At 39.4% G+C, this 20,027-nt stretch overlaps 2 protein-coding genes and 1 long non-coding RNA gene across 8 annotated transcripts in view; 2 read left to right on the top strand and 1 right to left on the bottom strand.

The window, feature by feature from the left end:
• Nucleotides 1-9,559, top strand: part of ttll10 (tubulin tyrosine ligase-like family, member 10) — a 35,559-nt gene extending 26,000 nt beyond the window's left edge. For 3 of the 6 annotated variants that reach the window (XM_012924591.3, XM_004570972.4, XM_076878799.1), the window contains exons 2-12: nt 1,655-1,985; nt 2,205-2,328; nt 2,523-2,641; nt 2,782-2,902; nt 5,195-5,280; nt 6,389-6,575; nt 6,966-7,137; nt 7,752-7,979; nt 8,404-8,520; nt 8,596-8,689; nt 8,922-9,559. In XM_012924591.3, coding sequence (XP_012780045.2) covers nt 1,742-1,985; nt 2,205-2,328; nt 2,523-2,641; nt 2,782-2,902; nt 5,195-5,280; nt 6,389-6,575; nt 6,966-7,137; nt 7,752-7,979; nt 8,404-8,520; nt 8,596-8,689; nt 8,922-9,337 — 1,908 coding nt within the window. In that variant the 5' untranslated portion in view covers nt 1,655-1,741 and the 3' untranslated portion in view covers nt 9,338-9,559. Of the gene's footprint in view, nt 1-917; nt 1,015-1,654; nt 1,986-2,204; nt 2,329-2,522; nt 2,642-2,781; nt 2,903-5,194; nt 5,281-6,388; nt 6,576-6,965; nt 7,138-7,751; nt 7,980-8,403; nt 8,525-8,595; nt 8,690-8,921 lie in introns of all 6 variants that reach the window. The other 3 variants (XM_004570974.2, XM_004570973.4, XM_076878800.1) reach the window with 3 other exon arrangements.
• Nucleotides 9,560-10,466: 907 nt separating this feature from the next.
• LOC101463906 (putative pleckstrin homology domain-containing family N member 1) lies at nt 10,467-20,027 on the top strand. The gene is made up of 11 exons (XM_004570971.5): nt 10,467-10,607; nt 12,716-12,821; nt 13,405-13,551; nt 13,808-13,894; nt 14,937-15,024; nt 15,116-15,252; nt 15,342-15,488; nt 17,487-17,573; nt 18,013-18,088; nt 18,200-18,276; nt 19,513-20,027. Exons 1-11 carry the CDS (start codon nt 10,513-10,515, stop codon nt 19,642-19,644), a joined length of 1,179 nt encoding a protein of 392 aa, XP_004571028.2. The 5' UTR covers nt 10,467-10,512; the 3' UTR covers nt 19,645-20,027.
• LOC143414442 (uncharacterized) lies at nt 10,501-17,533 on the bottom strand. The gene is made up of 3 exons (XR_013095057.1): nt 17,454-17,533; nt 15,391-17,025; nt 10,501-10,591 (listed from the first exon to the last, which is right to left on the bottom strand). It is a non-coding gene; the product is annotated as an uncharacterized LOC143414442 (long non-coding RNA).

Genomic DNA, 20,027 nt, shown 5'->3' with positions numbered 1-20,027 from the left:
CTCAACTGCATACCTGCTGCTGGATTTGGCGCTAGACTTTATGATTAATGATGATGTCTGGAAGTATCAAGAACGATTCGCCTTGGATGAAGTAGTTTTACAATAAATTAATGTTCACATTAAATTATGTCATAGTTTAATGGGACACTTGGGTTTATTTTTATTACTTAGATTTCTAACTTAAATTGTGTAAACTGGACCTAAAGACATAGGGTAGGCCACAGGTAGGACGATGTCTTGTATAGCACTTACTTAGTACTTATTCACCCATTGATATAAGCACTTTATTCTTCTACATCTTAACGGTTGCTATCTACTATTCACACACGCAAATTTGACCCAAGTTACACTTTGGCCAGACTGGAGTAGCCAGAGCTCAAGCCACCAGCCTTCAGATTAGCAGATGACCTGCTCTACCTCCTGTCCTACAGACAACCCAATGTAAAAGATGGAGACCGGTGTATCTAAAGCAAACAAGTCCCCTGAAATGATTTCTTTTAGATGTTAATGACACTGAGCCAGTTGAGAACACTATTTTACCTACCAGGCCACCCTGGAAAACTGGCAAATCCATTTTGATTGACACAGTGCTCTCATGTTACCATAGGGTCCACACAATAGAGGCTTACGGACATTAATAATGAATGAAGCTAAACTTAGAGGTCCGGTTGGTGTGGGATACACAATCTTGACTTGTTAGTTTGTGTTGTAAGATTCAATCTACAAGTAGCAACTGTTGCTAAGGGTCCCATTACCCGAGTAACTGGTGATTGTTTACATTACTAGTTGGTTTTCTTGCTTTCATTGTGCGATACTGTGGCTAACTTTAGACTAAACTGCCGACAGACCATGTGATTGCGCCCCTGTCGAGTCTGTCCTTCAGTCTGTGGGTTTAACTGTTTGTCTTGGCCCTGCAGTTGGACTATAAGGTTGAGTGCACTTGGCAGAAGAAGAGTAAGCTGACAAGTTTTTCAGGGAGCCCTGATGTCTGTGTGTGTGAAGCTGTAGTTGCAGGTAAACCGTTTTACTTTTGAATAGCTGTAGTAGTTCTGCTCCTGCTTTCCAACATAAATACCTACCTACATTTATGATACTCACACAAAACAACAGTAAAAGGACTAACAGAGCTAATTTCTTATTAAACCACAGCAAACGGTAAAGCCATACAACTATTTATCACATTTCCACTGCTACTATTTGCATACTAGATCAGCATACCAGCCTGATTACATGCTGTTGGTACAGGAAGCAGGCCACCTAGGTACGCTTACTTCATTTTTTTTCTTTATTCACCATTTTCTAGAAGACCAGTGACATGGTGCTGCAATTTCAGCATAACATAATTAGGCACATTAAACTTCACATGTCATCATATTGTAAGCTTTTGGAGGGAGATCACTTTAAAAGAGCAACATTGACAAATCGAAGTTAAATTGGCAGTTTGGGCGGATGCGTAATTAAAATGCACTTCAGGAAGAGTATTTATTAATAAGAGTTATTCTCTGCCATTATGAACCTGTTTGAAGTATGAACAGTGTGATGCTCAAATAATATAATAGTAAAAAATATGCACATACGAAACAGGGAAAATACTATGAATGAAGCGTACTCTACAGTAGTACTTTTCCTCTTGTTCCGCTCTTTATGCCAACAGGATCACTGTGAATCAAAAGAGCTCCTCCCACTTTCTAATTATGGATCAATAATAAATTACCCCAGCGACCTTCGCCAGAGCAAAGAGATGTCATCAAGGTGCTCCGTGGATCCCTGCAGTTATGGTCAGGATGCAGCAGAGACCAGACTGGAGAAGAAGCGAGGCCAAGAAAAGGAGGAAACAGAAGTTCCCTGTGGAAGCAGCAGGCCTGCAGGAAGTCTGAGGAAGGAGGGACCAGGAAGAGAACAGACACTGCTGCCACAGACACAGACTTGGAAAGAGAGACAGACATTTTCCCAATCGTCTGTCAACCAGGAGAGCCAAGGTGGAGGTGTGTGTGGAGTAAAGAGGGCGCCTTATTTTAAATTCTGTCCACAGGGTGATTTTTATTTTAGCACACAAAAATGCAAGTCTGCACATCTTAATCTAATAAAATAAAAACACTATAAGTCAAACAACTTAAATATTCCCCGGAATAGAATAGAATTAATTTCTTCTGCCTTTCTGTTGTAAAGAAATGAATCGGTAATGTGTTGTGTTTGTGTATCAGGTCCATGTATAATGGCACAACCCGTCCAGAGGTCCAAGTTAAAGGATTTGTCAGGCAGGCAGATAGAGGAGCCGAGGGGGCCTGGGCCTTTTTACTTTTTTGGAGGAACCAACGGAGCTAAAATGTTAGTATGAATTATTTAATTTCAAAGTAACTGTTGTGGAGAAATGTATGGTGTGATGCTTGAATAAAAAATAGCATGGTATGTATTTTATTTGGGGCCTTTTGTCAGTCTAAAGCTTTTCTAATGTGACCCCTTACTTCTTGTTTGTGGTGTGATTAAAGTCTAAGTGATTTCCTCTGGGACTTTTCCTTCAGAGTGAGCAATTACTGTGAGAGCAGAGGATGGAAGAGGATTTACAACAAGGACAGGGAGGATTTCAATCTCAAGTGGTGCGAGACCAAATCACCAGCCCAGTACTCCAACTTCAGAGAAGGTAGTGGGAATGCAGAGGATATCACCTGGAGCTGGTTTACGACGAAAATATGCAATTTCTGTTGCTTAGCTTAAGAGACAGAACTAAAAGTTGACATGCTAACTAACTAATATTTCAAAATCCTCATTTTTTGTTCCCAGGCAGGCAGTTGATGTACCAGATTCCCAATAACAAGGTGCTCACCACGAAGATCGGTCTCCTCAGCAGTCTTCAACAGTACGAGCGAGTGAGCAGCAGAGTCAGCCATGGTCAAGCACTTAGGTGAGCTGGACATTTATTTTCCTTTCTTTGTCTTTGTCTCTCTCTCGTATCCAAAATGGTTGTTTCTCTTAAAAGCAGACAGGTATATCTCTGTTACCAAATTTTGCAGCTGTGTCAAATCTCCCAGCTTCTATCCGGTACGATTACTGTGGCTGAATAGAAGCCCCACTCTGTAAATAATGATTTAAAACCATATCAGCCTGTGAAACTATTTAATAAACACGCCAAGTAACCTCATCAGATATCTAGCCTCTCCATTGAATCACAGAAGCTTTGTGTCGCAGTTATATGCTGGATCTGTGGTTAATTATTAATAGTAAATTAGTTTGATTTTACAACCTGATTTTTTTTTTACGTCATACTCGGCAAGGAAATACAATAGTTTTAAAAACAGAACCATACGCTCATAGAAACATGCAGTTAAAAAAAGCTTCACTTATAGTCACAAACATTAAAAATGTACTTCACTTTCATAATTGGGATATGCTGAATGCGACGCAAAGTTATTGTGCAAACATCTGTGTCAGAGCAGGAAGTATTAGATGTAAACTCTGATACTAACCTAATTTTTATGGTAAATGACGTCATGTACAGATGGATACTTTATCTTTGGTAGGAAGGAAAACATGTATGAAAAGGAAAAAAGTCTCCCAACCATTGCCCCCCAAAACTAAAGAGCTAAAGAAGGACAAAGCTAACAGTTTCTTAAACATGCAATACATTTTTTATTTTTTTATTTTACTGCATCTGTAGAGCTATCAGTGTGCATCGCAGAGGCCTCTGTATCAAGCTTAGTTCTGTAAGTTCAATTCAATTCAATTTTATTTATATTGCAACAAATTACAGCAACAGTCACCTCAAAACACTTTATATTGTAAGGTAAAGACCCTATAATAATACAGAGAAAACCCCAACAATCATATGACCCCATATGAGCAAGCGCTTCAACGATAGTAGGGGAAACTCTCTTTGGCGTGAAGAAAGCTCCGGCTGAACCAGGCTCAGGGAGGGGCGGCTATCTGCTGCGACTGGTTGGGTGTGAGGGGAGGAAGACAGAACAAAAGACACACTGTGGAAGAGTTAATAATAACTAAAGATTAAATACAAAGGAGTATAAACACATAGTGAGTGAAGAAGAAACACTCAGTCGATCATGGGAAGCCTCAGCAGCATAGGCCTATTGGAGCATAACCAAGGGAGGATTCAGGCTCACCTGATCCAGTTCTCACTGTAAAGTTTATCAAAAAAGGAAAGTTTTAAGCATAATCCTAAAATTAGAGAAAGGTTTTGTCTCCCAAATCCAAACTGGGAGCTGGTTCCACAGAAGGTGCCTGAAAGCTGAAAACTCTATCTCCCATTCTACATTTAAATATCCGAGGGACCACAAGTAAGCCTGCAGTCGTAGCACGCAGTGCTCTATTGGACTGATACGGTACTATGAGGTCTTTAAGAGAGGCCTGATTAATGAATACCTTGTATGTGAGAAGAAGGACTTTAAATTTGATTCTGGATTTAACAGGGAGCCAATGACGAAAAGCCAATATGGGAGAAATATGCCCTCTCTTTCTAGTCACTGTGTGCGCTCTTACTGCAGCATTTTGGATCAACTGTAAGCTTGTCAGGAAGTTTTTAGAACAGCTTGATTATAATAATAGTCTATCCTAAAAAGTAATAAATGCATGAATTAGTTTCCAGCATCGCTCTGAGATATGATGTTCCTCATTTTAGAGATATCACACTTTAGAGATAAAAACTATGAACACTGAGTTATTTTAACCAGCTGTTCAGCTTTTAATGTGATTATGTGAATTTATAGTTACAAATATTAAGATTAGAGTACTTCAGTTTCTACAAACAGAATTAAAAGTATATAAGTGGAATTTTATACTAATGCTGGAAAATGTTTCAGTGCTAGTGAAGATATGCAATAATGGACTATTATACCAGTATATAGCAGGAAATATGCCATATTTTAGACTTTGTGTATGTTTTTAGATTTTTTTATTTTTTTATTACAAACTTCCTTCAGTTCTTCAGAAAAATCAATTTGCATATATGTAAAGCTTGACTTAATGCTTTGAAATTATGGTATGACTGGGGTTTGGAATAAATCTGAACATATGCCGCAAACGATGGATGAACAGAACATATGAATGTTGTTGTGGTACACCAAAGATTTTGTATGTTTGTGGCCTGACTTTCTTTTTTGCCTCAAAGCCAGTTTTCCCGTAATCCATGGCACCGACATCCATGTGGGCTTCCTTGTTCGTTTTGTTCTGTTGTAATTTACAGGAGGCTGAAAATGGAAGAGTTCATACCCACTACTTTGCGCATGGATGTGAGGGAAGAGAGAGAGGCTTTCTTTGCCCAACAGGAGGGTAACTGACATCTTACCTAACTACAACAACCTTTTACACATTAGCATTTTGATGCAACAATAACAGTACTGGTTGAACTGGAACATCCTTTAGTTTGCAGGTTTAAAATGAGATCAATTAAACTTGAAATGCATGTTGGGTCACGCATCCAACATTGAAAAGAAAGAAAATCGTTTGTCCTGCGTAGCGTTAAGACAACAGTCGCCTTGGTGAGTGTTTAATCAAGAGGCTGTGGACGCTGGAAAATAATGCACTTCACCTCCCATAAGGCCCTGATAAAATCACCAGGGGAACATGCTGTTGCCATAGAGATGAGTCAGCAGAGGGCAGGGCTGAGACACAAACACAAGGAGAGAGGTGCAGCAGGATGTGAATGCCAAAGAAAATACATTTAATATTAAAGTTGACATTTTTCATGGTAAGCATTGAGAATGAAATAGATTTTTAACACCCACTGTAGTAATTACAGGCACCCAGCATAATGACAGTAGTTGTGCACGGGTTTTGACAAACACGTTTATCACTAAGTAAACAGGACAAGAATACAGACAGCTGCTTTAGATCTGTTGGTGATGGATGAATTTGTGGAAAAGAAGGAAAAAGGACAGAACCAACTCTAATAGACGTGCGTTTAAAGACAGTCGATGCTGGCATCACTTTTAAAACAGCATATTGACTGTTTTTAAAAAAACTAGAAATTGAAATTTTGCATCATAATTTTTATTGACTGCAGTTCACAATATGTTCTGAGCTTTTTTACATCTTTATTTTCATAATGATATGACATGTAGTGGCCTAGAGATCATATTCCACTACAACATATAGAAAAAAAAGGAAATACTCCGACTCACATTTCAGATTTAAATATTTGCTAAAGAGGTGAAAAGTAAATACAACACACTTGGGTGCAATCCAGTTTTCCCACAACTGTGCTTGAGCGCAACTAAAGCACGATTTCACGGAATCAGATTTTACTGGTGAAAATGACAAATGCCTCAATACAGGATTAAGCCTTGAAAAGTTAAAAACAATACAGAAAAGGAAACTGTCAGGTGGAAAGCTCAGTTCCTGTGACACCCCGTTAATTTAATTTTGTCACTGTCGCCAGGTGTGAGCAACAGGGAGAGCCGCATGTGGATCTGTAAGCCTACGGGTATGAACCAGGGAAGAGGGATCTTCCTTTTGAAGAGCAAGGAGGACATAGCTGCCTTCAGACTGAAGCTGAAGCACATGGAGGACCGCCAGTTCAACAGGAAAATGCATTACCGCCAGCCTCAGGCTTACATCGTTCAACAGTTGGTGAACACAGGATGTTAAGATTAATATCACCCACACTTGCAGTTCCCAGAGAAGCAGGCATATTATTCTATTTTTGTAGCTTGAGTGCCTGCTATTCCTGGTTTTTAGTATTGGCACATGGTTTTAAAAGCATCAACAGGCTTCAAAAAACCTTTAGTTTTGGGTCTCTGATTCAGTTGTCATTTTGCAGTGCTGTTCTAAAATAACATGAACAGAAGTAACAGCAGCCAATGATAAGGAACCATAAAAACAATTCTGTTGTACTACAGGTTGTTTAGTCAACCATCTGTCATTCATTTCTTACTGTCAGCTTCAGCTTCTTGCTGTCAAACGCAGCCTTTGAAGGTGTTTGTGCGATTGAATGCAGACCTACGATTTGTCCTCAGTTACATCCAGAACCCGCTGCTGCTGAAAGGGAAAAAGTTTGACGTGCGTTCCTACCTTCTCATCACATGCACTGCACCTTATGTGGTCTTTTTCCGTCATGGTTACGTGCGACTGACTTGTGACCTCTATGACCCCACCTCCAAGAACCTTTCTGCCCACCTGACCAACCAGGTAGACCCCTAATCTAGATAGACTCTGCGAGAATATGAAGGGTTAACTGGAAGATCAAAGTCTAAACGGTTTTACAATCATCTGCTTGGAAATCAGACAGCTGTTAAAAAATGTGGTGAATGGGGGAAGCAGTTAGAAAGCAGGTCCTTCCAGTGGACCTTGTAACAAGGCTAAACGTGTCCTGAAACAATGTGCCATCTTCCGTATACGCTAAGAAATGAGTCCTGGCTATAGCAGAAATGTGTATTTAGGAATAGAAACCAAAATGACACGTTACATCATCACTGTTTTAACTAGAGCGGTATGTCTTTGAAATGTTATTTACAAGCATTTCCACAGACAGACCAGATCAGATTCACATTCACTTTATTGTCTACATTTAGCAAAACACACAAATCACTGTAATTGAACCATTAAACTAGCAAAGGATTTTAACCTTGGTTTATTTTGTATTTTAGCTTGAATCACACATTAGTTTAGGTTTTACTTTCGGTGGTGAATTTTATGTGCACATCAGATATTAAAGATGCTAAACATGTTTCAGCTGGAAAATTATTGCTAGAGGGACACTCATGTCTGTCTTTTTTTATGCTACATGTCTTCATTATTTCCAGATCAAGCTTTTTGTTTTGGCACAAACTTGCTACCTGCCTCTGCTCACATCTTCGTGTGTCTCTGGTCCCCCTGCTGTTCGTTTCCAGTACATGCAGAAGAAGAACCCTCTTTACAGCCAACTGAAGGAAGACACTGTGTGGTCCATGGAGAGCTTCAACGCCTACGTCAACGACAGGTTTCAGGCTGCAAAGGATCTGCCCAGGGACTGGGTGCTGGGCGCCTTTGCAGTGAGTGCAGTGTTGTAGCTCTCAGGGACCAATTACAATTATAATGATGGTTACTGGCACATGCAGCTAATTGAGATTGTGGTTAAGTTTTGGATGCATCATCCCATCACTAAAATGAGATGTTACATGTGATGGGTTGTTTTTTTTTACAGTGCCCTGCAGATTGGTCGGTTCATTTTTGGCGTTGTGTCACACACACACACACACACACACACACACACACACACACACACACACACACACACACACACACACACACACACACACACACACACACACATTTCTTTGACTTAAATGAAGCTTGAGCTATATGCAGTAGTGAGGAACTTTAATTAGTTGAAGTGAAACAAACCAGCCGGTAATACAAAAGTCATAAAATCATTCTGATGCCTAATGAACAACTTTCTTTCTCCCTGATATTCAGAAGCGCATGCAGCAGATCATGAGCCAGTGCTTCTTAGCAGTCAAGTCAAAGTTAGACTGCCGCCTGGGGTTCTTTGACTTGATCGGCTGTGACTTCTTGGTCGATGAAGACTTCAAAGTGGGTAGGACATTTCTGGTAATGTGAATGCAAACAGTGTTTAGCATGTGCATTGAGTGTGTGCATTCCTGATAGGTGTGGCTGCTGGAGATGAACTGCAATCCAGCTCTCCATACGAACTGTGAGGTGCTAAAGGAGGTGATACCCAGCGTGGTTGTGGAGACACTAGGTGAGTTCTGGAAAAACAAACAGCACGTTTCGCAAGCCCCAAATGCAAATTCAGCATATGTTTGTATTAATACCACTCCACCAAAGATGTTCTCACATTTTGTTTAGTGTTTAACTGGCATAGTCACAGTTCCCTTTATTGCACATGTTTGCTAAACAGGCTGATGTGTTGTAACAACCAAAAGTGTTTTTTCTATCTATAAGTCTGTCTGTTGTTTTATGCCCTTCTCTAGATTTGACTCTGGAGATCTTCAGGAAGATTCGTGGCAGGCAGAAAATATTTCCTTTGGTCAGTCAGAGGGAGTTTGTGCTTCTCTATAGTGCTTTTTCCACTACAGAGAAGTCTAGCATGGAATTGCAGAAAAACACCAAAGATGCTCAGAAAACTGAACCCAGAAGGTTTATGTGTGGAACAGAGGAAAAAAGTGTTCCCTCGGCACCCCCTGATAATTCTGCAAATGATTCAGCACTTCCAAAACGAAGGAGCAGGTCGATGAGTGGCCACCGTCCCACCAGCACTTCACAAAATCATCGTGAGTCAGGGAATTCACATTATACAGCTAAACTCAAGCTAAGCAAAAGTACTTTGAATCATCATTTAAAGGCTGGAAATGACCATCACATCCCCGTCATCACTAGCTCTGAGTGAGTGAAGCTCTACCTGTCTGTGGCTCTCCTGGAACACCGTACCTTACAGTATTGAACATGTGGAACAATTTAGGATACGAAGAGTTTAGTGTAGAAAAGAAAAGAGGAACTGTGACAGTATGCAGACAGCTGCGGTATAAAAAGCCTTTGGTGCTTTTTAAAGATTTTAAGAGAAATACTCTGGAAAATGCGTCAATAAAGAATGTATTCATCATCAACAATATCTTCTGGCTTCTTTTTTTGGTCCTGTTTGGTAAGGAAGGTGTGGCGAAGAGAACCCATGTCAAAGTCATTTTTCTTTGTTAGTGCATGCATACAACATTCATTCTCAAATCAAAGGGTCTGGTAGAAAATGCATCAGTGAGTCATCTGACATGAAGTTGCATCAGCAGAGCAGCTTCTGATCTGTGGAAAGTCACTCAGACGTGATTGTGTGCAAACCCTCCCACCACCTTACTGCAACTTTAACCAGGAAGATCAACGCAAGGCTCCACTCTACAGTTGTTGTAGCTTGTTTTGACTGCAGCCCTTTACCTCTCTGTGTCATAACTCATAATTATCTCTCTTGGCTACTCAGAGTCAAGTTCAGCGCATGTAAACTAGACAGGCATGGCCCCATCTTTCCCAATAAGATAACTGCTTCCACACGTTTCACAACAAGGAGGGAGCTTGTCTTATCAACTTCAGGAGGTATGATAGTTTTTGACCTTCATCTGGTCGGCTCGTCTTTTTGTGACAAAACAGTTTTTATTTATCATGCTGATACATCAGCAGGTTCCCAGCGTAAGTTCAGAGTGTAAAATAGGAAGCTGCTCAGTCATCTGCCGACGGCCAACTGACAGGAAGGAAGGAACAACTACTACGCTGCAATTCAACAAAAACCTGCCACTTTTGTCTTCAATTCCTCTTCAAAAGCTTTTTGTTTTCAGGGCTCTGTGGAAATACACACTGAATGCTGGCAAAAAGGGGGAACTAGAGCTTAGCAGCACACCGCCTCCTCATCCCCTGCTCCTGTGCACAATATCCTCTTCTAAACCCACCCCCCCATTTTTTTGCTATCTCTTTGGTTTTAATGAGGCACGCACAAACTGTTTGGATGATTGTCTAGACAGATGGTGCTCAGTGTGTGGAACAGAAGCTGAGACGAGGTAAAGAGGGACAGACTCCTTCTCCGTCATGGGATGCTGCAGTGTGACCCAGAGGCATACTGGAGTGGACGAGGTGGGCCCTGATGAGATTGAGCTCCTGGAACTCTCTGGAGACAATTTAGGGTAAGACACAAATGCAAGATTAGTGTTTGAAGCTAGGAGCTGTTCAAAAAATAAAACAAACAATTTTATTTCACTGTATTTTGATCCTGCAACAAAAAGTTAACTATATAAATATATATATAAATATATAAATAACAGTTAACAGAACGGCAACGTGTGAATTTCACTCAGTATTTTTTTGAGTGTATCTCTAAAGTCACTTTAAATGTGGTTTTTCTGTGTTTTGGAGGAAGCGGTGGCAGGCTGTAAAGTGAAAAGAGAGCTGCTTCTCTTTCAACACATGCGGTTTTCTGTGGCATTTCATTCTTGACATTTTTAAGGTGATAATGTAAAACGCAAGCATAATCCTTTTCAGCACTGCAGCATATTCAGTGTTATCATGTACAGGATATACCACACACACTACATGCTTGGCTTTACAGTAACAGGATGTGTTGTCACACAGAGCACTTTAAACTTTAAAACTAGATTTAAATCCAACAAGAAAAAGAAAACAAAAACTGCAGAACAACCAATGACACGCGTTCGATTTCTGCCCATCAGCACCTCATGGAGACACAAGACAGGAGAGCTAATTGGCTCCTATTTACTCAACATGAACTTGGGTGCTCAGTGATGCTGCACTGATGTGATTAGCAGATTACTATAAGACAATGGTTGAAGCATGGAGGGGTTTAATACAGAGTAAGGGCGGGACAAATCCCCTCTCATTCAAAGGCTGGGGGATTAGCAGAAGCTAATCACTGCAGGAGCTTCTGCTCCTTATGTGTAGCTCTTTAATTATAACTGCTTATCAGGCAAGCCACTTATGTTTGTATTTCATAACACACACAAAAGTGTGTGTTTCAAAGATGTCTTAGAATGTGCGCTTGCTAGCTACTGACTGGCTCAGTATACTGATGCTGACCTTGTTTATATACAAGAAAATAATGCAATTTCAGGAGAACCGGCTTAACTAATGCCGTCACTAGTATGATAATAACAAAAACAGCTATAACGTTTAATCACCAGATGAGTTAGATCAGTAAATATCTAACAGTAATAACAACTTCAAGTCAGTTTATTATTAAACTTGACTTTATTTCCCCAGCCATGATTGTTTTTGTGTTGTTTCAGAGTTCCAGGTTTATTTACATGGCTTCTTGAATGCACTCAGTAATTATATTACACAATCATAATATAAAATGTGAAGTTGAACTGTGTGTGAAGTCATTGTTGTGTTCACGAAACCTGTTTAAACTTTGTGTTATGGCATGTCATCCTGCCGGAAACAGCCTTTAGAAGGTGTCTATACTGTGGCCATACCAGGCCAGCATTATGTGGTTATATGTTATATATGGTTATACCACCTGCCTCAGTCATTTGATATCTTTCTCAGAAAATGAGTTTTGATTGATTGACGGTTTTCAAGCATGTGGTCATATATACAAAATAGAACTAAATAGAGCATATACATGAAGAAAAATAAAGTCCTCTAGTGCTCAAAAATGAGCAGGAGGAACCAACACTTATGAACTCCGACCCTATCACACATTTATAGCTCAGTCATATAGTTAGCTAGTTCCTGGGTAGGTTTAATACATTATATAACAACATTATGTAAAACATACAAAAATATCTATACTGAAAACACCTCTTGTAGCTTAATGCTCCCCCTCAATCAATCTATCAAACATATATTTATACATTGATTTAAATTTCTGGCAATGTGGACAATGCTTGTGCTTAGCCATTTTACAATGTTCTTAAAAACTATTGTATATTTCAATTACAAGGACCTATTATTATTTTCCTACAAATACAAGTAGTCAGCCTGCTCTAAGAGAGAGGATAACCCTCTTATGGCCATAACAGGCACAAATTGTTCAATTGTTTCATGGCCCAGTATTAGATAAATTAGAATTATTTTAAAATGTGAATGGTCCAAAGTCAAAATTTAACTTACTTCTCAAACAATAATATGAAATCATATCTACTTCCTTTCAGCTCTGCATGACTATACTCAAAAATCGACCATTTTGGCATGTATGCTAATTGTCAGTACAGTTATGACTAATGCATTAAAGTGTTTGTACCTTCACTGAGCAAGAGTGCGTGTTTGTTTTCAGTGTGTGGAGCCTGGGAGAAACCAGACTTCAGCTGTCTGTGAGGAACAGCAGAGACGAGCAGCCCCAGCCACCACGCAGACCTTCAATACCACACCTGGAACAAGAGGTTGCTATGTGTGTGTGCTGTGTACTTGACAAATAAACATCTTGACACTTTGATCGTGCACTTTTCAAGGTCAGAGCATGCTGTGTGGTTGAGTCTGAATTAACACTTGTAGTGCTCAGCCGGGGTGAGACGAGACCTCGTGCGCTGTAGGAATTTCCAATGCAACGGTGACATATTCTGCATTCCCCTTTGGTGTGATTCAAACTTTACAGGAAATATACAAGAGAGGAAACATTGCTAGACACAGCTTTGTTCTCAGACTTGATTCAACTCTTACACTTTACCTCTGTATTTGTTCCCTAAAGACACACACAAAGTTTGCCTAAAGACAGTGATTCAAGCCTTGCAATGGTGAAATACATTCAGGTTTGCTGTGTAATGCATGTGTTAATACTGACTATAAATAAATACAGTGATACGAGATAGTGGGAAGGGGGAAATGGCCACCCACTAGAAATTTTTTTTTAATTCTCTCTATTTAAGAGAAAACCTTGCATCTTTTAACACTGCTGTCAAAGACAGACAAAAATAAGACACATGAAATGAGCCACAGACATGGGGTGATATATTTTTGTGTCTCTAGGTGGTGCTGTGGGGAAAGAGCAGAGATGAGCTCCACCAAAGGATATACTCCCAACAGCCAATCAGGGGCTGGGAGGGCCAAGCTGCCCACATGTATGGAGAGATCATCCACTCCTCACTGGTGTCTCTCTACATCAGCTACACACAGGTAATATGGTAACACACAAAAGGAGTGAGAAATTTAATGTGTGAGACAGTCCTTGGATTTAGACTAAACTAAAATGAGCAACAAAATAAAATGAAAAAAATTGCTGCAATAAGAAAAATCACATTTAAATTAGTTTAATTAGTTATAAATCAGTTAAATATCATAAACAAGTCACTTAGCACCCACACATGTGTTTATGTGGCCCTTTTAAAAAAGCAGTGAAAATGATTAAATCCTGTGAATTGTGCCTCTGCAGGAAACCCAAGAACACTTCCTGGTTTTGTTCTCTTTCCACCTACTCATCCTTTCTCTGGACCACTCTCGGCAAGACTTTGTTTATGAGGTATTCTTTATACTTTTTAAGACGTGTGGTTAGAAATGCTATGTTAGCAGACGATCACTGGAAAACTGAAGTAAACATATTTTTTCACAGAAGTGAAAACCTTTATTGGATTAGTGTAGTGTAACATAAAACTAAAAGTGGGTGTTAATAATAAAGCTGCGGGGGGTTGGAAATTAAATCACGGGCTGTCATTTGTGCCCTGCAGAAAACAGCTACAACAGAGCATTTTTAACTCATTCTATGAGGACCCCAAGCCAAACTGGTCGACATAAACAACAAACCTTTTAAACATGATATCAGCTTAAAAGTGTGATCATACACTACATGCATGTGTATTTAAATTCTAGTGGGGGTTGTTCCTTATGAGGGGGTCGTTGACCCAGTACTAGCCTTTTACGTCATCACATGAACCAAGGTTTGGGAAAAGGCATGGGACATTACCACTGCTGAAGCCACTGTGAAACCTTACCCCTCCCAGGCTACTGAGGTCACCTAATGGAAGGCTCTTTAGATCCTTGTGTTGTACATGCACATGCCTTTTTTCACACATTGGCTTTATTAATAATGAAAAATTAATTCATTAACTTATTAAATTGTCTCTTGTGATCAGAAAACTGTATACTGTAACTTTAGACCCTAGTCATAATACCCTGCATCAAGCTGCATTCAAACAGGTTAGAATTTTACTTCCAAGTTGCAAAAGGTGAAAATAGAATGATTTAAGTTTTCATTTCCAGCTATGGGTCAAACCCCAAATATACTGTCAAACGTCTATAATGCAGCTATTCAGATCCACTGTGCCTGCCGCCTTCCCAAACACCTTTCACTTTTTTTTGATGAAAATCTCCAAACTTTGTAGGGTGAATTATGTTTTGAAAGTGTAGAAACACAATAAATCTGCAGGAACTTTTAGGGATCAATGTCCTAAATTCTTAAATGTTGGGTTTTTGTTGTCAGGCAATTTCTGCACTGCAATCTTAATACAGGAATCTAATCGTCGGTGTTATTCATTTCTTTAAGTTTGTCTTCGTTTATCTTGCAGGGCATTCTTCCCCTTTCTGGACTTTCCTTCCAAGTTGTCTCTCTGGACTTGGACGCGTCACATTCGCCACACATGTTTGAAATCAGCAGTGAGTCCGTGGAAATTACAGAGTTCCACTAAGACGTGCAAAGCAGTGTGAAAAACTAAGCATGGTTTATGCTGTTCCCTCTTCTATCCAGGTCCAGTGATGGACTCCAAGGTGTTCACGTGTGCCAGTGCGGCAGACCTACAGAAATGGATGCAGCACGCAGAAGACAGGAGATACAAGGCCATGATCCAACCCATGAGTCCCTCCCACTGCGCTCTCTCCTATCTAGTACTGACTAACTGTTGCACTGCATCTGGTTACCAAAGTATTGTAGTTACATGTCAGTAAAATACACTGTGCACATATTTCTCTTCTAGTTACCGTGTGATGAGAACTGGAAAAGAGAAGAACTGAAAAAATACTTACTACAAGCTCCAATATGGCAATGGGAGGGCTCGCCCATACAGCACATGGGTCAGCCGAGCTACGTATCTATTGTCCACATCATCAACACACAGAGACAGGTAGTAAATACTCTTCAACGTCCTCTGAAAGTTTTCTGTAACATATTTTTAAAACATTTTTTGTGTGTTGACATATTAAACTAAAGATGATCAACTGTTTGGCGGGCACAAAAATCACCAAAATTAGACGGTAGGCAATTTCCATTTAGATCATTAAATAGAAACTTGACTTCTTTTTTAAATCCTAATAAAAATTATCTTGTTTTATTAGAATTATAAAATAGTCTTTGGGGAAATGATGAAGCCATCATAGGGAACCAAAAAAATTGCTTGCAAATTAATAATAAGACTGCTCTGAGTTCTCATTCACGGTAAAAAAGGATTGGGTAACTATGACATTAACATTGTGCAACTAACTTATGACAAACCACAACTGGAAAGTCTTGTTAAAATCATGTTCATTGCATTCATATATTGTATGAATGCAATGAACATGATGTATACATGCTGTCTTTCAGCATGGAAAGACATTTTCTTCTGACTTCTTAAAGGCCTCAGAAAAGTGTAAAGACCCTATTTTCAGTACTCTTTCCTTCTACATTTACCACATGATGCAAGTTGAACCATAATTGACAAGAGCACATATTTCCCCTCAGCTCCTAAGAAAAAGGATGTGCAACCTTGTTCTCTATCACCATGTAGCAGTCACTCTGTGTAATTCGATCTTCCAACAACTTAATGCAATCTCATAAACTTAGAATTAATCCAATTAAAATTACAGTCCTCCCACCATCTTGAATACAGTTGTTGAGATAGACATCGCTATTCCGCATAACTGCGTTTTATATATGACTAGAGACCAGCCACCTGCGTAGGACATGTTAAAACTCATAGGCATACGAATGCAGACTCACCATATGACAGATCATAGCTGTGTTTTATCATAAAGAATGTGACCGGCGTCTGGATAAAACGTCATTCTCTACATCATCAAATAAAGCATCATCTCTTGAACCAAAATATGGGTGTTTTAACACACAAAAACTTAAATATGCTTATTTATTCATGATATTTTCTCAATTATTTATTTCCAGCAGATTAGACATATGACCCTGCCCTCCAGACAGCTGCCAACAGGCCGGCTAAACAACAACAACAACAGCTGGTTATAAGCTAACATTATGTCAGCTAATGTTAGGGTGGAGTGTTCTAAAAACAAACAAAAAGAAAAAACACAGTTTTCTTCAGATAAACAGGTTGATATACATTCTCATTCACATCATATGAGAGTTTATTCACAAGTGTCCGAGTTAGATCTACTTCAAAAAAGTATCTCGAAAGCCAGCTAACAGCTGCTAACTGTGGCTAACAGAAGCTAAACAGTAGGTAGCAGAGACTAACATCAGCTAACAGCAACTAACATAGATTAATCCCAGATAACAGAGACTAACAGCCACTAACAGTGGCTATCAGCAGCATAAACAGCAGGTAACATAGACAGAGATAACCCCAGATCACAGAGGCTTACAGCGGCAAAAACAGCTGCACTTACTGACAGAGAGGTTCAGGGTATCTTCAACAAGTCACTTCTCTGTCCCTGTCATGGGCAGAAGTGAGATTCAGATTAGTGTTGTTCTTTGTTCAGATTATCTAAAATGAACATGGGCAAGAATTTCCATAAAGCTGCTCAATGCACAAAAAGTCTTTTCAAAAGACAACAAAAGCGGATAAAAATCCTAGAAAAAATTAATGTGATCGTCCTTTAAATTGGAAATATAACACGGTATATGTCTGTGAAGGTTCTCAGTCATCCAGGTCATGGTAGTCAAAGGAGCTTGCAAAGAAAAATGTCTGGACTTCTTTAGGTTTAAATCTGGGACTCTCCACCAGTTGACTTTAGAACTGAAGAAGCTTCTCGGATGAGAGGTGAAACGTCTTCAAGCAACTTAAAGAAGTCCAGATGCTTTTCTTTGCAAGCTCCTTTGATAACACGGTATAACAGGAAATGTGAGTATGCTCACATACAGTAACCAAGGCATGCTGGCTTTGTTCTTTTAGGGTCTCCAAGAAAGACTGATGGTTCTCTTCCCTCAAGACATCGTGCTTCTATCTGTTGACAACAAGCGCCTGACTATAAGATATGAGGTACTGCAAAATTACTCTGTGGGAAAAATCCATAATAACACCTTTTCTGCTGCTGTGACAGCAAAACTTCCCAGTGTCCCAGTAATTATGACATGTTCCTTGTTATTTTGGTAGGTAACATGGTAGTTCAAACTTTCTGCCTTCATCATTCAGTATCTTTGTAGTAGAAAATTATTTCCAAAATGATGAACTAACTATTCTTTTTTCATTTTCGCTCGTATTTATATATACACTGTTAGAGAAGTGGATGCTCAGGCTTCAGACTGCTCTACATGTTTAGTTTCTGGCTGAGCTTTTAGACTTTCGACTGCGTATGATGTGAGAGGAGATGTTCTTTATATGGTTATCTGTCTTTAAGGACAGAAGCCCAGCTCACCTGTTGTTAAAACCTTTAAAGCAGCATCTAGAAAACAACTTGTCTTTTCTGTCATTCTAACAGGGAAGGTTGCCCCGACAAAGTGTCAAAGCAGTTGAGAGGTCAGCCTTGCCTGGACGGCTGGAGTTTGAACTGATAGGTACACTCTACACACGTGGTATCTTTGTATTTTTAGTTAAATGCAGCGTTGGAAGGGCAAAAATAAATATGTGATTCATTTCATATAATCACTGTTTTTGTTTGGATTTAGGTGAACTGGTGGAGCCGCTGCAGGTCTCTTGTACCTGCATGGAGGATTATCAGAACTGGATTTTTCAGTTACAACAGGTTAGACATGATTGTATGATTATACATGTTTAATGAACCATTAAAGAATAATGTATGGGCTGTAACAGTGAAAGAGGCTAAACAGGTCAGGAGAGATGAGGGAGTCACAGGGAAGGTGATCGTTTGCAGCCAGTTTGTGTAGGTTTAATTTTAAACATTATTATGTGCTTTTTATTTAAATGAGTGAAAAATAAAGAAATTTTAAAAATACTTTTCTGCAAATTAATTTAAAAAACTGCCATGTAACACTTTATCAGCCAGCAATACTCATTCACCGGACACTTCATTGGGTACACCTTGCTAGTTCTTCATGGCATAAATTCAACAGAGTGATGGAAACATTCGTCGGAGATTTTGTTCCATGTTAACATTATAGCATCACACATTTGCACAACTGTGGACAATAGAAGGCACAACTTGTGAAATGTAGCCTCGTTTTTCTTTTCTTAGTCGACACGAGTGGCACCTGTTGCGGTCTTCTGCTGCTGCTTTCAGAGATGGTCTTCTGCATACATCGGTTGTAACTAGTGGTTATTTCCATGCTTGAAGCAGTCTGGCCGGTCTGCGCTGGCCTTTGGCATCAAAGACATTTTCTCCTTCTAGGATCATTCTCTATAATCCCTCGAGATGGTTATAATGGAAAATCCAGTTTAAATCACCTTTATTCCCCATTCTGATGTTTAGTTTGCAAGTCATCTTGAACATGTCCACATGCCTAAAGGTGATTTGCTGATTAGATATGTGTGTTAACAAGCAGTTGAACATGTATATCTAATGAAGTGACCAACAAAGAGTTTTTTTGGCCTAAATGGTTTGCCAAGAGCAGGAGGACATAAACATTCAAGAAAATTGTGGCATTAAACGGTACGTTTCCTTAGCAGTTGTAAAGTAGCTGCATAATAAAATACTTTCTAGAAGAAAACTTTCTATGAACTGACCGATCACATTTCTGCATAGTTTAGGCTTATGTGTGGTAGTCACTTGTTTTAGTTTGGTATGAAAATCAACTTGTATGAACTTGTTTGAGATTAAAAGCACATTCATGCAGCTATATTCAGCAACTCTGAAAGCAGAAGATATAAAAAATGTTTATTTGGACACTCCTTAAGCACAGGCTTTTTAAAGTCCGTTGTTTTTCTAGATGCAAGAAAAACTGCTTGTCATGCAGAACATGACGTGTGGTGCTTTAACCGTGCGGCATATTTGCATAAACAAGATTTTCTTTTTAATTTGCAGCCAGACAGAAGCAACCATGTTACTGTGAGTCAACCGCCACCTCCGATAATGCCAAAGCTGCAGAGGAACAGGAAGGAGTCCCAGGAACCAATGCTAGCAGCCGACCCATATCACATCAATGGACGCGGCTGATTCCTCAGACGGGAGGAAGAGCCTCAAACGTCACTGTAATCATAAATTTGAAACATGTAGATAATTTGTACATATGTCTCGTATGTGCCACAACATGGAGGCAGAGCAGTGAAGACTTCTCGTTCTAATCTTTGATATATTTGGTTGATTTTGTCACTGTGAACAGACAGAACACAGCACTTAAAGCCAGTATTCATGTTCGAGCGTAAACTAGTCCTTGACCCAGTTTCAGAGCAGATCAGACCTGAAGAAATGTTAGATGTAGAAACTGTAGAGTCTCAAAAATAGCTTAAACTTAGGGGTGAATAAACTGTAAATACCTGTATGTAGCTTTGTTTTACCTTTTCAAAATAAACTATTTAAAAAAGTTTAATTCCAAACAA

This window comes from Maylandia zebra, linkage group LG20 (genome assembly GCF_041146795.1).
Source record: "Maylandia zebra isolate NMK-2024a linkage group LG20, Mzebra_GT3a, whole genome shotgun sequence".
Lineage (NCBI taxonomy): Eukaryota > Metazoa > Chordata > Actinopteri > Cichliformes > Cichlidae > Maylandia > Maylandia zebra.
This window is presented reverse-complemented; position numbering and strand designations above follow the sequence as displayed.